Source organism: Hypomesus transpacificus, chromosome 19 (assembly GCF_021917145.1).
Source record: "Hypomesus transpacificus isolate Combined female chromosome 19, fHypTra1, whole genome shotgun sequence".
In the NCBI taxonomy this organism is placed as follows: Eukaryota; Metazoa; Chordata; class Actinopteri; order Osmeriformes; family Osmeridae; genus Hypomesus; species Hypomesus transpacificus.
The window spans coordinates 6,200,970-6,219,644 of record NC_061078.1 but is presented as its reverse complement, the minus strand read 5'-3'; the positions used below and the strand labels follow the sequence as shown (position 1 = coordinate 6,219,644).

The window sequence follows — 18,675 nt, the reverse complement described above, 5'->3', positions numbered from 1 at the left end:
CTGTTATCACACGCTAACTGGGCTATGTAATGCGCCTGCCACGCTCCGAGGCTCACAAATGACGCTGGAGGTCAAAACACGAGGGTAGCCGCCGCAAAGCAAACACACCGACTCCCATTGGCGTCAGTGCAGGCTAACACGTACCCTCCAAGCAACGTGAGGAAAGTGGAGATAGCGTGCCAAGGGGCCAGGAGGGCAGGGCTCACCTTGGCGTGTAGCTGACAGATGAGGTGCCGCAAATGCTCCACGTCGATTTGGAGGGCTGTGGGGTCAAACCACGGGGCTGTGGCCACGCTCAGGGTGTGCGTGTCCAGGCTCGGGATGTTCCACACCACCTGGGTGTCCCTCCTTGTGGCTGGGCCCGGTGTGAAAGCGTCCGTCCCTCTGTCCGTCTCAGCTCTTGTTTCTGCCCTGGCCAAAAAACAAAATCACCTTGCTTACGGTAAGGACATGGAATCATTCACAAGCAGGGTTTGTCACATGACCTCTCCTATCAATTGTGTTGGCCCGTTGTCATGACAACACTATAACATTTATACTACTACAACAAAGTGACATCGCAACTCACCCTCGTCTGTTTCTGTCTGCCACGGTATTTTAGAATCACTTTGCAAACAAAAACCTCTAACAACTTTGAACACTTGATGTGTATGTTTAGTGATGAGTACAGCATATAGCATGGAAAGCTGAAAGAAGAAGTGTGTGTTGTTTGCTCAACAGACTGGAAGAGTGAGAACCTCCACAGCCGGATCCTGTTGTGTAATACTGGGCGGGGTGGCTGAGCAGGGAGAGCTGAGGTCACCAGCAACAAGAATGAGTTCACTTTTCATGAGTCAAGCCAAGAAGATGTACATAAACGGAGGAAAGCAATATGAGCTGACTGGAGGGGAAAAGGCCTCATGGCCGTCACTGTGTTTACTAGAGAGAACACAGCAGCCAGGAGACATAGGGCTTTACAGGACTGTCCTATCCCAGCAGAAAAAGGCCCACACCATCTCTGAACTGATGTCATGTTTCAGCTCGTTTACTAACCAACGGATGGCTTGAATTTCACAGCTTAATGTTTAACTGCTTAAGAACATGAGGAATGTGTTTTGTCTCTCCTGAGAACAGATTGCATTTTAAGGGAGAAGCATCCGCATCATTTGTTTCTTCTAAAGCCTCACTTCTATATGTCATGTTCAGTTTCAACTTTTGAAGAAAAGGCCTTAATAGGACTGATCAGAGAGAAGCAGATAAGGTTTTGCTAGCGGTCTGTAGACTCTAAACAAGGCCTTGAGCATCTCTAAATGCTCGTTAAACACCCTTAAAACTAATTTAAGCTTAAAAGCTCCCATATCAGCCCCACAACTATTTGGACCACATCTAGAACTGTAACAGTATGCCTTGCTGTGGCCTTGGGTTCTGTTCTTAGAATATATATATTGTCCCATGGCCGTCCCACAGCTTAAGAGCTCTGACAAACAAAAGTGGCACTGGTGTTATCCTCCGAAACCACACTTGCTCTCTGCTGTATTGACATTTGTTGTTTGTTCAAGGAGAGCCATGTTTACAGAAAAGATGTGCGTCTGTGCTCTTCATCTGTTGAACAAAGTCGAAAATCATTTCAACAGGTCTGTGACAGGGGGATATACACCTGAGGGGTTGACGTTGGAATCTTCTTTTCCCAGCATCACGACACACAATTTGTACTATGTTTACTACAGGAAGTCCTCCGAAAGGGCAAGCAAAGTAACCAAAACAACACACTGCGAATATCCCAAATAGTTTGGTCTAAGGAACATACTTTGGTCTATCTTTGCAGCCCAGTCTCCTGGTCAGCGAGGGGTCTCTGTACTCACTGTGTGAGGAGCTCCTGCAGCTGGCTGTAGCCTCGCTGCTGGGCGATGCAGGCGGCTGTCAGCCCCTGCTTGTTGGTCAGGCCCAGGGCGTCCTGAGCTCCAGGCTGCAGCAGCAGGAATCCAGCCACCCTTCGGAGACCGCGGCGGGCTGCAAAGTGGAGAAGGGTCTCCTGGGGCTCTTGCTCTGTCCCTGGGGAGGCAGGGGTGAGTGGAAGGGGGAGGAGGATGGGAAAGAGGGAGTGGAAGGGTGGGGGGTGAGGGGAGGAACAGAGAAAAACGAGAAACACGTGTCGGTCAGGTTCAAGTCATCAAAGGTCCTTCTCACACATCCGTGCGACCGTATAGCCTTGTCTTCCGATAGCAGGCATGCCACGGGCCCCTCCGGTGGAGCAATGCCATTGGGCTTATCCCTCACCTCTACAGTAGCCCTCGTAGCACACTGTAAATCAGGCCAGAGAGCTTTTACGATCCCTGTTGTTGTTAGAACAGCCTTAGTACATCTGAGCAAGTTCAGCAGGTGGGCTCAGTGTGTGAGAGATCAGGCACCCTGAGTGACAGGCCACAATGTTAGGTCATTCATCTCCTCCCCCTTTACACGCACGGTCGCACACTAGCATGCAAATGTGTAGATCTACAAACACAATAACACCCATGGCCATGCCGACAGGGACACAAACAAACAAGCAGTCACACACACACACTATCGCATACACTATCGTATACAGAAGTCCAAACCTCATGCCGCCTCAAAACCCCTGCTAGTGTACTCAAGATAACTGCAGCACAACAGGAGAGGTAAGATACTGGGCTCTAACCCAAGGCTGTTTTTAGCCACCTCAAAGCCACAACCTCATTAACACTGATTAAATCTTTAAGAGCCTCCATCCCCCACCCCCCTTCCCAGTACTTTCTCTGGGACAGATTACCAGTAATTCTGAGGACTTTAAAGAGTTACACGGGCCTCTGACCTAGTCCTCTGTGGCCCTTCAGAACACAACAAAACTGGAGGAAACTGTTATGTCCTGATATGAACCACGGTCTGATAGATTCTGAGGGTGGTGAGGAAGTTAATCTGAGGAAGTCAATCTGAAGCAAAAAGAAGTCTTGAGACACATTTAAAAAGGCTGCTGAATGTTCCTTCTTTTTCTTTTGCACAAAGAAAGCGAAAGGTACATTGCCTACACTTCCCAGCAAACTCAACAAAGGCGAGAAGTGGCCGAGTACGAGGATTAACAAATCACTCAGTAGATTGAGATCATTCAACACTCGCTGTCCATTTTGATTCAAACGTTTCACACTGTTGTTGCTTGTTGTGTCTCTGTGTGCCAGCAAAGCAGTTTCACTCCATTTACGACTGGCTAGTCAGTGCCTTCCTGGACCCTGGCAGTGGGGATGGGGCGATATCTAATTGCTCCAATTAAACGCTCCAGTTATCCATGTAGCCAACTGCTGGCTTTAGGGTCTGACCTCACTACCCGCCACCAGCTGTAGGAAATTCCAGACTCCGGGTTTTCCATAACCAGCCATCGCTCACAAGCAAGCAATGAAAAGAATGTAATCTCTCTCACCAGAGAGGCCATGTGAAAAATACAGCTATTTCATCGAGTCACATAGCTGTCAATAGCTTCTAAGATGAAGCTGAAGCATCGGGCTGTATAAACAAACTGACTAAGACAGGCTTCGGGCCCAACAGTGCTTTATTTGTGATGTGAAGGACGATTAAAATGAAATCACCTTCAAAAACTCTTGTCTTTAGATGTCAATCAATTCTGACATGTTTGACAGAGGCTCGCTGTGATCAAGCGCTTTCCAATCTCCAGCAGCAAAGCAGGAAGTCTTTCTGGGGCACAGCTGTAGCATAACAGTATCACAGTAATGCCAGTTACACCAGCAGGGTGACGGTTTCAACATACAGTAGTTGACAAGTGATCCCAGGGCTACTGTGTGCATGACAGGCTCTGAGGGCTATAAGGGTGTATGGTTGCCATCGCTGATCCTATTAGGCTATTGTTTAAGCCTGGGCTCAGTGCCACACATGGCCAATGTAATGCCCACAGATCAAAGCCCTATGCCACTGTACACTGAGCCGTTGCAACAAGCAAAACAAATAATTTTTTATCCCCTGAAATTGTTTGACTTTAATAGCTGCTTTGCAGGATTTCCTCTTTACAATAAACACTTTATATTTGAAAGTAATTTCATTGTTTTATTTTACTATAACAATACACAAACATGAAAATAACATTGATTTATGTAAAAGACAGCCTTCTGTGCTTTAGCTTCCCTCAGCCCATTGCAGCTTCAATTATTGAGCTGTAATTATGTAGTGGAAGTCAGTGCAAGAGCAATTATATTTACATTAGCCACAGGGAGAGCAGCTCTCAACTCAACAAGTAAAATGATTAAAGTGTTTATCATCAAAATCAAGTCCTTTAGCTCACATTGCGTGATAAAAGCCACTGAGTCAATGTCAATGTGAAATTGGACCTGTACTTTCACCACTCGTTTCCTCTTTGTGTTGCATTTCTCACAGCACCCCACGTTTCCCTTATGGAACCTAAGGTACTGGTTTCACTCTCAGTCATGGTTAAGGCTGCAGTCACAAACACAATGGAGCGTCTCTGAATACACCTGTTTACACTTACCTCAGCCACACATGGTCCTCAATCCCACCACCACATGATAGCTGGCAAGTTAGCTAACCCTAGCCTGCATGCTAATACAAGACATGCCTCGTTTTTTTTATACAAGTCAAATATCTTAACTATAAAAAGTCGTTTAAAAAGTAGTTTTAAAAATAAGTTCTAAAGTAGTAGACTTCCAGAGGCTAGTAGTGTGGACCTGAATGTCTTCTCCCACCCTGTCTGGTGAGAGGAAAACAGAACTATCAGTTGAGCTGAGAGCATGCCCTCACATTTATCAGTACCCACTACTTAGGTTCCACTCACCCCTCGATTACAGTCTAAAGTGCAAGAAAAGAGACAGTTAATTGGGCACAAATGTGTGTTTAAGAACGGCTGACATTGCGTTCCTGACTTTTACATGGCAACCGAATTGGAAAATCGTTAAGGAGGAAGGAGAAGAGGGAATGAGTGAAAAGAGGACAGCCAAGATCAACAGTACTGTGTCTGTAGCTCATGCCTGGGGTCCTGGGTCTGGGGAGAAATCTGCAGCTTGCATTGCTGTTCCCCCCAGATAGTGTACTAGCCTTTGTATTATGCTTATTAACTTAATTGCTCAAGTCCAACTGAAACATGTTGCAGATGGTTGAACATGACATTGACCTGAAGCAGATTTACAGATAAATGGGTTTCTGATTAGGGAAACGGTATGCATTCACTGAGGAATATTCTTTAGATTAAAATGTTCATTGGGAACACAGACACACACAGACACGCACAGACACACACGCACAGACACACACACACACACTCACCAGTGCTGCTGTTGAGTTTGTGTCCCAGTAGGCTCCACCCATGGGGCAGGGTGAGGTGATTCAGAGCCAGTGCCAGGCTCTGGTCCAGCCTCTCACACTCTTGCAGTGGGATCAGACACTCGTCCAGCATCAGAGCCCCCTCCAGGCCATCCTGCTTCCCTGCTGTGCTCACCAGGAACTGGGCCATGTCAAAGGCCAGGTCCTGGAGGAAGCTGAAGGGGTGATGGGCCACCATGATCGGGGTCCCTCCGGGTGCGGCCGAGCACAGGGTGACCCGCACTGCCTCACAACAGTCATGTGCTGGGGGGAGAGGCGGGGGGAGGAGACATCCGCCAAGAGGTAGCACATAAAACATAAGTATCAAAACACAGAAATCGTTGCTTTGGAAGACGTTCTTCTGGACATTTCTCACTTTTTAAGTCTAAGGACATCAAGTTGGATGGAGAGAACACGCTGCTACTGACAGTGTATGGTATAGAAATAAATGGCAGGCTTTGTCATGTTGTAGCCGTAAATAGGATGTCCTTTCCCTGTGAAAAACAGGCTGTGTGGCTGAGCACATCATGTCCAATGTATACTTTGGGGTGCTCCTATTACCAGCAGCAGGACATAGCTTAGAGGGCAGACAGCCAGAGTTCCAGAACATGCTGAAGATATTGAACGCCACTCTGATGTGATGTCAGTAAAACATTTGCTTAACTAATACATCTGAAATAAAACTTAAAAAAAAGGAGGCAATTTACAAACTTTGTACACACTGTGCTCACGTCATACCCTGAAAATATGTTGTGGTCAAAGGAAAATAATGTTTTTGCAACCCCTATCCATAATACCACTAAGGGAAAGAAGGCATAGGCATGGTTTAAGTCTCATTATGTACAATACACGGTTAGTGCTATTTGAGGCGATATCTGTCAGACTCTGTGGTCAAAGTAATGTGTGCATGCGCGAGCACAAACACACACTAACGGCTCTGTGGTTACAAAGCATGTAGCCAGTAAAAGTGACAGCCAGTGTTCATTCCCCATAGCGGTTAGCTTCATAGCGGTTAGCTTAAATAGGGAGCTCTGGTCCAACCACGTCAGAGATGCCCTCCTGTAGAAGAAAAAAAAACGGCATTCTAAACTGCTTGTTTGAGTGTAACCAAAGAGAAAATTATAAGAATGACAACAATGTCACTTTTAGTGTTCCCTTCAGTTCCGAGACTGCATAGTGCCATGATAAATACAGAGGCACACTCAACAAAAGTACTTGTTTACATGAATGGACATGTAGGCTAACAACCCAGATCCCACAGTCTTAATCAGGTGAGGCCTCTGAAGTAACAGATCATGACTGCACAGAACAATGCCTTACAGATTAATAGCCTAGTGGAAGGGATAGGTCAATCAGGAAGCATGATTCAAGCTCACTCTTCCTGTAAATCCTTAAAACCCCACACCAGTACGCTTTTAATGCCAACTATTGCAGAACTAACCTTGCATAACCAGGCCTAGCCTAGCTTACATACCTTAGGCCACAAGTTTAGCCTAACTAAGGCTACAGGTTCTTCCCTAACCCTAAAGTAAATAATTGATACCAACAGCTAAGTGTTGGGGCTTTTTTAGGAGCATTCTCCGAACACGGAGGGTGGATGGGGCACATTAACGAAGCATTGAAGCAGAGCTAATCTGTCACCAGGAGGACAGACCCCCTTAGCGGCTTCCCTGCCTCTCCTCTTCTTCCTGCTATGACGGCTCCAAGCCAGCTGAGCCCTTAATAAGATAAGCAGGTAAACATGTTTTCAGACAACCAAGTGCTGCCATCTCTCTGCCTCTGGTGGGAACGGACATGTTTCGGTGGCTGAATGTGATTTATTGTAGACCTGTAATACACTTTAAGAAGAAAGATGAGGAATCAGGTTTCCAACACAAGGGAAATCTAATACATAGACAGGAGGGCCACCTTCTTTTTCCAAGCAGGTGAGTACACAGACAAGTATTGGCTCCAAAACGCTCATTCACAGTTTCGGTACAGTTAAACATTGACTGCAGGGGCTCCAGGGAGTACACCGACATCTTACAGACCTAACGGGGTCACCTAAAAAAGCTTTGAATGGACAGAAAGTGACACTAACACCAGTCACAGTCTCCTGGCGAGAATACAGGAGAGCCAGGAGAAGAACTCGGGCACTGCAGGTGGAGCTGTCACCCTGAATGCAACACAGATAACAGACAGCTGCAAAGGATTGTGGGTTTGCCTTACCGGGACACAGGGCCTGCAGGATGTCATGGCCGCTCCGCAGCGCGCTGGTTATGTGGCTCTGGGTGGTGCCAGCAAACAGCAGGTAGAACTCCACCCCCTCCACATCCCCTGGCTGCTCCTCCTCACATAACTGCACGGTAATCAGACACTTGCCCTGCGAGGATGGAGAGCAGAAGGAGGTGGGTAGAAAGAGTGAGCGCACAAGGGTGCGTGAGAAGAAAGAAAGAAAATAATGAGAAAGCATATAATACCATGCTATGAGAAACAATGGCAAAGAATGAAACTGCTGTTTCACTAGGAGATATCTTTAAAATGTGATTGAACCAAGGAATTCCCTTTAAGGGTCAAGACACTGTGCTCAAGACATGATTGACTGGACCAATCACACATCGCTGAGCCTTCAGGGAAACAGATAAGATAGGAAGGTACCCACTACATTTCCTGACCTAACCACCTTATTTTTAGGCTGCATGTTCATTGGTTAGATTGACAGCACTGCGATAACAACTTTGGTTTAGCAGCCATGCAACCATGTTATGGAGTACGGTGAGTTTACAACCTCCATCCGACGCATACTGCACCAGGATATAAATACATTGTGTATCTTTCTTTCTTCCTGTTGTTCTGTATTTACATCTTGGGAAGATGAAAACGTGACGGCAGGAATTCAGAATGCTAAGAGCTGTCAAACAGAGTGATGCAACATCCTCCAACGACAGGTGTGAATGGCGGGATAATGAGCAGGGCTAACAATGCCTTGTCATTCAACCTTCCATGTGTCTCAGCTGAGCTTAGTTAAGTCTATGCAGTTTGACATTGTCTTATGCCAGGCATGTCAAGGTTTAATAATGCTACTCGCAGGTGGATTGATCCACAGTGGCTGAAACAAGCCATCGTAAAATCAGCAACGTCATTTCCATTTCACTGAGTAGCACTGTGAGACAGCGAGGAGAAGCGTCAACGCATATATATATTTGCTGTGTTTGCTGCTTAGGAGCAAGCTGCGCAAAGCCTTAGGAGGTGTTAAATGGAGTTAATAGTGAGGGTCAAAGGTCATTCTTGGAGGAGGGGTGCAGACTTTTTCTTCCTCCTCTTGTAGTGCTGTCGCCTCAGGCCTCCTTCACACAGAGAGGGGATTACTGGCATGACAGCAGGGCCAGGGAGGGAAACTGACAGGCTTTGGACTCGGCTGCACTTGTTGTGCAAGCTGCCAATGTCGAACGACATGTGAGGGAGATGTTCGAACAACGCATTACTCCTGATCCCATGGGAGAAGAAAGGAACTCTGGATAAGTTGTGACGCATGGAACCTTTCTGAAGACTAAAACGACCCTGTTCCTAGAGAGCCACCATCTTGTAGGCTGTAGCTGGTTAACCAGCTGAATCGGGTTAGTTACAACTGGGGTTGTAACTAAGTGAAAGCCTGCAGGATGATAGCTGCAGGAGGAGAACCCTGCGGTAAATGTGTGGCTAGGATTAGAAGCATGCGGAGGACACTTGAGTCTGAGACTTCACTCACAGTCCTGCAGTGATCAAGAAACATACAGCTTCTGCATCAAAATTGGATTCATTTCCACATCACTAGTGAAGCAGTGGATGAGTGAGCAGATGATCACAGCTTGCTAAGGGTACTGCAGGTAGCATATCTGACACCTCTCTCACAGCATTACAGTAACATATTGTTCATGAATTATGAGTTTCCTTATAATAAAATGACCTTTCTCAAAACTAAAATTCCTCTTGCTTTAAGCCATTAAGATGATTCTGAAGGACTTTGTTCTGCAAAGTTTGTTTTATATTCAATGCTAGAACTCCTGAGAGTCAGAGGGGATTTCAACTTGCAGTTTGGGTGTGCAGAGAAAAAGGAGGGATGTGAAACATCTGTTGGAGACAGGAAACGGCACACACACACAACACAGCAGGCTGCAGGCTGTACCACACATTCCTGTTGCACAAAGTGCACACACACACACAGTCTCACTTACACACACGCAAACAAGTGCACAAACACACACAAACAAGCGCACGTGCGCACAAACACAGAGACTATTCTGTAGCTGTGTGTTGATGAGTGGGCGAGCTCCATCACTCATCAGAGCAAATAGACGGGTGCAGGGACATGACCTTGGATCATTTATACAATGAAAACAAACACAACTTTGTTTTGTCTTAAATATCAAGATAGGAGCTTTAGGCACAAACACAGCAACAAAAATCAACTTGCATTAACGAGTGCACTTAGCATATGAGAAGTATTCAAGGAAGCAATGCTAAAGGACTTTCATAATACAAAAGAATTGCTATGATATTCATGTAGGCTCAGTCAGACTCATCACGCTGACTTGTGCCTTGTTTAGTAAAGATCTGAGTGAACTGTTCTGACCTGCTAATCATGGTGTGTTAACAGGGAAATAGGTGTCTTTGAAGCCACATCAAAGGAGCTCCTGGATGGGGGCGTTCCCTGAGTTCTGCTCCTTGCTCAAGGATGGGCTTGTGAGTCTGCACTGAACTCCAAGCCTGTGTGCATGTGTGTGTGTGTGTGTGTGTCCGTGTGCTGCTTCTCCTCTCCTGACAAGGGGTGTAACCAAGTCCAGTCATACATCACTCTCCTTCCCTTCCTCCTCTTCCGCCGTACGAAGGGTGCTGACAGCCTCACTAACTCAGCAGGGTCTAGGGAGATGCTCCACGCCCCCTGCAAAGAACCTTCCTTACAACTCCACCCCCCCTCCCCTCCCGCCCCGCCCCCTTCGCCTCCCACACACTGAGCTGAACAGATTTGCATGATGAATCAGAGCACACATGTCCATGTCACCCAGAGGAGCCTGTGTTGCTGTACTTTTTGTAAACGGTGTATCAAATGCATGAACTACAACAACAAAAACAATGGTTGAAATATTGCCCCCCCCCACTTACCTCCTTCAAAGTTCTAGTTCTTGTAAATATAATATCATAGTTCTGTTCCTGAATATTATTGAATCACTCAATTCCTTCCTGTACTTACTTTTTCCTTTGGTTCAAATACATGTGTTTGTCTTGTTACTGTGTTGTACTATGTTCGTACATTATTATGTTCAAATAGATAGTTACGAACACAATGTGTATTAATGGGGCTGCCAAAACAGCCCTACAATACTTACATATAACGGAGCTTGTTGTGGAATAAGTTTCATGTCACTGGGCACTGGAAAGAAGGAGAAAAAAAACTAATTAGTAAAAATGAAAGGGCATACCATTTTTTGCTATCTGTAGCAAAACAGTGCTATACCTATGAGCTACTTGCTTAATCAAAGTTTTCAGAAAGGTAGCCAAAACAACTATTGGGATCCTCGTTGAGTTGGGGACAACCAAGGACATCAGCTTGTTGACACCAGCAGGGGCAGTCCTACCTCTGGGCTAGCATGTGACAGCGCCACCAAGCCACCAACTCAGCAGGAGGTTAAGAGGCTATCAGCCCCATATCACGGACACACACACTGGCCTCTGTCCTCTCTTCACACACACCACACACGTGTCCTCTGATGCTTTGACTACAGCAGCTTGGTAAAAAGCCAACTTCATGATGAACTTACAAGGCTTGCAGCTGAAGGGCCGATTACAAACATTAGTATTAAAGCTAAACTTTAGTGATCAACATACTGATATGACCCCACAAATAAAACTCCTCAGCTGGTCTTGGATACCAGGCCAACAATAGGGGTGTAAAACAAAAAGCTGTACCTTGGTGACCAGTAAACCTCTCACAATCTTGGACTCACTTCACTATATGAACTAGCGAGAGGCTGGGGTGTTTCAAGACGGTGCCTCCTCATTTGCAGATACAATTTTCTTTTGTCCGTTTTTTTTTTCCCTGGCAGTTGGAAGTCCTTTTGGTAAGCCCCAATAGTCATCAGCCCATTAATCATGAAAGCCACATTGCAAGGGTTAGTCTGGATCCATGAGCTCAGTAAATGTAACAAGGTCACTCGGAAGCCTCAACATGGGAAGTAACATGAATCCCTTAATTTGCACAATATTATTTTACTTTTCTCCCAATAAATGGGCTAATGTTGGTATTAAGAGGATCAGTTAAGGGATAACCAGCTGGCTCTAATAATACCTGAAGATGTAATCCTCTTGCCTTAAAGCACTGCAGTCACTTCCTGAGTCTCAGTGATAACTGTCAAGACATTATACTATAGTCTGACCAACCAGCCCTCATCTCCAGTGCCTCCCTACAGGTAGAAGCTTAACGTCCCAATGCCAACCACTTCACAGAGAAGGTTACCTTAGCATGCTGGGGATTAAAGTTGCATTGGGGAAGAAACTAATGCTGTTGTTTTTCATTTATTTTGCAAACCAGCAGAGGATGTTAGTTTTAGACATGAAAGGAAGTTAATTATTGTGACATCACCGGATGTAAATGTTACTCCATGAATTGTGTTAAACAGAAACGTCTCTAAAATTACAACATCCTTCCAAAGCTTCCTCTTCAATGTGACTTACACATGAGACGGTTTGAACCGAGAAGTGCATCAAATATAGACTTCTTCCTAACTAAGACAGATGGTGTGCAGTCCTCAGAGACCTGACAACAATGGCTCTGTTGTTAGCTTGGCACAAACTACATTGTCCAAATGAGTCCAGTACAAATCTAATGACGGAAATAAAACACACATTGATTTGTTGTTTGCTATACATCTTTTGCCAACATTACTCCCAAATGCCAGATGTTGACACTACAACGGTTTGTGTCTTACCCCAAACTCCTCAACATTTCTCCCTTCTGTGAGATCATAGCAGGTAAAACCCCACTCTCTCTTTCTTTCTCTATCTCTCTCTGCCAATCTGGCCATTACAACCTCACATCCTCTCTATTCGACCGCTGGTCCAGAAACTCGAGAAATCACATCCTCTTAGCACAAGCCCACTGCCAGCAGACAGCTGTTGACAGAGATTACACAAACCATTAACTCAGTCTCCAACACAGGGTCCCCGAAGCAGCCGTCATCCTTTCTCCCTTTAGTCTCCATTACTGAGCAAATTGACTTTGAACTGCTTTTAAACTGTCCTTTCCGATCTGTAGCTTCACGGCAGGGTGGTGTGTGTGTGTGTGTGTGTGTGTGTGTGTGTGTGTGGGGGGGGGGGGGGGGGGGGTGTTCACGTTCAAGAGCAAAAGCGTTACAAATGGAGCTGTAAATCAAGAGACAAAAAGCTCTCTCAACACCCAAAACGTTACAGTAACAGGCCGAGACGGGGATCTGAACAGACCAGTGGTGGCCCTCATTGGTCCCACGGCTATCCAGATAGATAAGCACTGCTGCTCATAACCTGGGCTATGTTCTAACCTAGCTTGCAAATAATGTATGTTTCCTATAGATCCTTGCATGATGAAAACATATGTCTACAATTTTTTCCCATTGACATCTCAACAACATCAGGTCAATAGGCTTTTAAGGTTTGACATTCTAAATAAAACAGCTTCATTACACCATTGTAACGTTGGAAGTCCACATCAATACCATATATAAGATTCAGGTTCCTGTAACGTCACGCTTTGCTAAGATGAAAAACAACATTCTGCAGGGAGCAGCAACTAAGCGGAATGTCCATTGTACAGCAGGTTCTGACCTAGGCTTCTGGACTGGAGAGCCAAGCAGCTCTGGGTGGAACCTGGGTCACCGAGGACAACCTGATGGCATTAACAGGACACAGCCTATCAGACACTTTCTCATGGAACATCTCACTCGGAGCTAAGAGCTCAATCCTCCACCCATTCATAATTGACCATGGCTGTAGTTTTCCTGAAAAAAAACACTTAATCAGGCCCTCTGAAAAACAATCTCCGTGTCCTTAGAATTTCCTATTTATCTGGTTAGTTTAATCACGTTAAATGTTATGTTGTACTAAAAAAGTGGACTGTAATACTCCACAGTCGTATACAGTCTATCAAAGTAGGACAAGTGAAAAGGTTGAGGGTTTGGTTGGGTTAGGGTTAATTTCAAGGCTACATGCACCACCACTTCTAGGTCATGCATCAGGAAGAAACATTGGTCATTAACTGACCTAAAGAATATGTCATTCTACATTCTTGTTTTGAGGACAATAATCCCTCGTCAGTCAGCACCAGAGCTTCATGCTGTGTGTTTCTGTGAGCCGATGAGTCACACTCAAGAGCACACAGGGACGCCCGATATAGAACTCAAGTGCTATCCTATACATGGCACCCATAGTGACACCTGAGACAGAACTAAAGTCTCAGGGATGGGCAGTGTTTGCTTTTGCTTCACCTACAGAAGAGCACCTTTTCACCGTTGCCAGATTGCAATAAGACCCTGCAGTAATTGCTCTTGCTGCTTCTTGTCTTGGTAACTAAATATCTCTTTTGAGCACTCGCTGCCTCGTAGCCTCTGATCCGGCACTTTTAGACAGGGTACATCCCTTCCTGGATTTCGACCAATCAGCTGCCACCATGATCTCTTTTTGCTCTGATCTCCATGCCAACCGTACACAAAAACAACTCAGGGATATCTCTATCTTGAGATTGCCCTGGCATTCCGTGCTGAGGCCTTCTAATTGGAAAACAAGCCAGTTAAGAACACTCTGATGCTGGCAAGATAGGAGGCGGAATTAGAAGAAGTCTCGACTGTAATCACTAGTGAGAGCAGACTAGCAGGGCCATTTGAGAGCTTAATGACAAGTCACCCTGGGGTTTGGGGTTCAGCTGGACCATGTCATGCCAGCAGTTCCCGGAAAGATAAAACCACCAACTGATTGATCACATAACTAAATGTACAACTAGTAAGTGGCACAAAGGCATAAATGTCCATTGCTCAGTCACAGCAATCTTATTTTATCAATCTGCTTTATGGGACATGTTCATTTTAGCACACAATCAGTACTCCGTTAGCAGTGCACTGACAAAGTCAAAGGATGGTGAATGAAAGAAGACAAAAAGCTTCAGCAAAGGGTTAAATCTGAGTGCAGGGGGTCTCTTGGGAGCCATGTTAGTCATGGGTGAGTGGTTGTACGGGGGTTGTGAAGGAAGGGGGGTGAAGGGCAGGGGCAGGGTGGAGGGGAGGGGCCTGACAGGGTTTGATGTTTAACTAGGGTTAATTTAACCTCCCTTGCTGTCCCTTATGGTTATCCACTGCCTACTGACCTTCCTCCGCCTTGTAGACCCAGTGACCACAACAGACCCAGTGACCACAACAGTGGGGTTCTACGATGCTAGCTTTTATCTTCTCATCTGTCTTTTACATGTATTTTAGTCATGTATGCCTGTATGTTTTTTTCCATGTTCTTGATAAACATTGGGCTGACATAAAGTGGTGTAAATCTCCGTCTTGGACAACAGTGTCATAGTTACTTTAACACCCTACGTCGAGGGCTATTTGGATAGTCATGGCTACTTGACTTAATAAAACAAGGCCACTGTCTGGGAGGACAGATATTAGACTATCGCGCCGAGGCAACCACACTAAACCATACAAAAGTGGCCTCTGTACTGAAATACACACACAAACGTAGGTTGACAAGAAGGGGCAGGGGGATGAAAGGTCTCCTTAGTGCTGGGTGACAGTTATTACCCCCTACACTGAAACCCTATACCTGTGGGGCCAGATAGCACATTATGAGCTGTGCTGAGGGACAGCCTGTAATCAGCCCTGGGCCTTGATCGTCTCTTTGCTTCATGTCTCGCACTGTGGAACTCCCCAGTCCTCCATGTCAGGAAACCTTGACAGCTGCCTGTAAAATGTCTGAGAGCCACAAAATAATCCTTGGCACAAGGTTTGGTTTCTAGAGGGAAACATGTTCCTTGATAGCTGGAACTGGCTAATTTGGTTGAAGTAAGGTGATTTTATTGTGGCTACCGACAACAGCTTAAGAATGGTGGATACTGTGGCAGTGATTGAGCAAACCTAAGTGAGTTATGTAGACTGTAGCAAAAAAAGCTGTGGCTTTTTGACCTTTGCCCTTCTCTTCTGACAGCTCTGACTGTCTGAGTTTTTGACACTGGACAAATCTGAACTCGGGGCAAAGTTTGGAACAGGAATCAATACGCAAAGCTCCGATACCAAGCATGTTCTGTACTTTACTCAGAAAACAAGTTAGCTAATAGCCTGGTAGAACGTAAAGACAAAATAGCGATGCAATTTAAGCAAGTTAAAATGCCAACCAAACAAAGAGAACCAAGGGAGCCCCCATTGTTTTAGCAGGGAAAGTGCTTGTTAGGCCCATATTGAGACTAAGCAGGGCTTTGCTTGAGAAGGACTCCTTAAGCTGTGAGAATCCTGAGAAGCCCAAACCTCAGTCCTACAGGAGGGCCAAATCAATCATGGACAACAGTTCTGTGTTGACTAGCACTGTTTCTCTTTGGTAAATATGCACTCTAGTGTGATGCAGGGGTGTCCTGGCATTTTTGGTTCATTATCCAGTGGAGTCTCACTTGCAATTTGTCCTCTATTTAAAAAAGGGAGAAGAAAACACTAGCAATTAAATGATCCATATTGTGGACCACAGATATAAAGCCAATTCACCCTTTACTGAAAGAAACATATTAACTCATGCATTAAACTGCTGTTAGCTCGTAAGTCGTCCAACAGTGTGGTCAACAAGCATGCCTAGTTCTGTAAATAAAGGGCATGTTTTGGTGGAAGGAGACAACTATCACAAACAACCCGTTGATTGTAAAAACTAAGCTATCAAGAGTTATATGTAATGGATGTGGGTAAGCCTAGCACTCTTAGATCAATAAAAGCATTGAGGTGGAACTTTGACCAAAGAGGTTCCTAAACAAGGAACAAAATCATTACAGCCTTTACATTCTATTTAATTGAACATACCAAAGACATATCTTCACTGAAGTATAAATAGCACAATTTTTTTTCTTATTAACAACCTATTGATGTTACTTGTTACACTGCTCGTTTGTTTTCCTCAGTAAATGGAGCATTTAAACCTTACCTCAAAGTTGACCTAGGAACAACTATTACTCCAAATATGCTTTGAAGGGGGTCCACATCAGTTAAAAACTGTAAAGTCCATGGAAGGCGCAGGTGTGTTCATACAGGTATCCTCGGTGCACAGCATGTTAGCTCTCACCACACTGATTGCCTTCAGCTAATATGGCTTTGTGCTAGCACAAACCGAGAGCAGATAAAAGCCATGATGTCACTGAGGGTGGGGGGGGGGGGGGGGGGGAGGAGCAGGCCCTGGGTCAGGTGTCTGCAGTGAATGTCTGCTCCACCTTGCCACCTTCATTGTTCAACCACCATTGAGGTGAATGGCTTTGTAGGGCTCCAATAACAACAGACACCTTTGACTTTCTAGTAGTCTACTAGAAATAATAGTCTAGAGAAACAAGTGATGGGAAATAATATTTCACTCTGGTAAAGGCCTATAGAAGCAGGGAATAGCAATCCTAGTACAGCCTATTAATTTCCTCAAACATGCCAGCTCATGCAGAAATGCAGTAGGGTGGTGCATTTGACTACTTCTTGCAGACAACCTTATGGGACAGCTGGTATTTTGGAATGATGAGTATTGCTGCTTGGCTCATCATGGGGACTCCGGTGACTAGTCTTAACAACAACAAATTCAAGGCTATTATTCACGTGGGAATAAAAAGGTCTATCAAAACGCGCGATGCGAGGATTCTTCACTGCAAACTGAAGCGTTTCGAGTCTACCTAATGGTCCTTTTCTACTGTAAATACACAGTAATTACAAGGCTCACGCACTGCTCATCTCCTGCACCGTTATTAAATGAGGGGTTAGGCATGATGAATTGACTCTTGTCAAGTTTGGGGCTGCGAGGCTCATGGTAATTTATGGTGCTCCACTGTAGCGCCCTTATTGTTAACTTACTAGTTACAGTAGATTACTCTCCTGAAGTAAATATAGATTAATTTCGAATGGTGATCTTAAAATTCACTATGGTGGGGGAAATAATCATAATTACATACACACACGCGCACACACACACACACACACACACCACAGGCCCTGATGATATTCCTGTTCACACAAGCAACTTTCTGCTGTCTGGCAACTTTTAAGAAAGTACAACGGTAGTAAAGCGGTACTTAAGAAAGATGTGTTGGATCAGATGTTAGTTTATTTTCTGCAGGAATACATTTGTTTAACTTCATGCTCTTCTGGTTCTGCCCATTGGCACTTATTTGCTTTTTACAATATATGCTTCATGTTTTGGCTACTCGCAATGTTTTTGGGGCTATCTCTTTCATTGACCTATGCACTTTTTGTAAAGCTCTTTCTTGTAAGTCGCTTTGGATAAAAGCATCTGCTAAATGAATAAATGTAAATGTAACTTTTAAGAAATAGCATAGGCCTAGTATTCATGGAAGATAAGCCTGGTAGCCTATATTGTTGTTGAAAGGCTCTTGTATCATGTAATGTGATTTCGATATACTCTGGGGCCACATACACCTGTTATTCTACGCTGGACTTGAAGATCCTCAGTTACCCTGGCCTACATTCCCTGGCAAATAAGTGCCTTAGAGATGGGGCATGTAACATTGTGAGATCAAGTGGAATTGAATGCAACTCTATGGTAGCCTAGCAGGCTACGTCTGTTCTCTCTCACACTTCAGTCTTACTGCGCACCATGTTGTAACCGACCCAGCATGCAGTAAAATGTATCGCTATGGCTTACACGAGAAGACAGGCACTTATGTATGCAACCCCACACTTACAACTGTATCACCTTGGAATTTTCTTTGCAAAAACTCCAGGCTACAGTCGATTCGTTTCTTCCTGCAGATGCCGTGGCCACCGGCGAAACTTAGGCACAGTGAGGAAAGGCGTTTTATGGATGTAAAATACAAATATAAAAGTATAAATGTAAATTAAAGTTATTTACTAAACTCAAAAGCTTAAGGACGACAAACATATAGCCTAGCTAGGTATTTTACTCTTACCTCCAACTTCAGAACGTTAATGCGTGGACATCGTTTTTAGAAGCATTTTCTGTTTCTGACCGCAAGTCAAAATGGACTACTGTAAAACATTTACAAAAAGAAAAGTACAAACGTAGAAGGGGAAAAGTCTCAGTTTGCGATAAACTCTACTCCAACTCACTAAATGAATGAGCACAAGAGCTACTTTTATCTGAGTAGTCTGAGACGAAAAATCCACTTGTTGAAAGTTGTTACGC

The 18,675-nt window shown here is 44.8% G+C and overlaps 1 protein-coding gene across 5 annotated transcripts in view; it reads right to left on the bottom strand.

Annotated features, from left to right (window-relative positions):
• LOC124481419 (A-kinase anchor protein 13) overlaps window positions 1–18,675 on the bottom strand; it is a 55,282-nt gene extending 36,607 nt beyond the window's left edge. For 3 of the 5 annotated variants that reach the window (XM_047041245.1, XM_047041248.1, XM_047041249.1), the window contains exons 1-6: window positions 18,440–18,675; window positions 10,659–10,702; window positions 7,522–7,675; window positions 5,278–5,577; window positions 1,842–2,031; window positions 207–411 (exon numbers count right to left, since the gene is read on the bottom strand). In XM_047041245.1, the coding sequence (XP_046897201.1) occupies window positions 207–411; window positions 1,842–2,031; window positions 5,278–5,577; window positions 7,522–7,675; window positions 10,659–10,691 (882 nt within the window). In that variant the 5' untranslated portion in view covers window positions 10,692–10,702; window positions 18,440–18,675. Of the gene's footprint in view, window positions 1–206; window positions 412–568; window positions 702–1,841; window positions 2,032–5,277; window positions 5,578–7,521; window positions 7,676–10,658; window positions 10,703–16,464; window positions 16,595–18,439 lie in introns of those variants that run through there. The other 2 variants (XM_047041246.1, XM_047041250.1) reach the window with 2 other exon arrangements.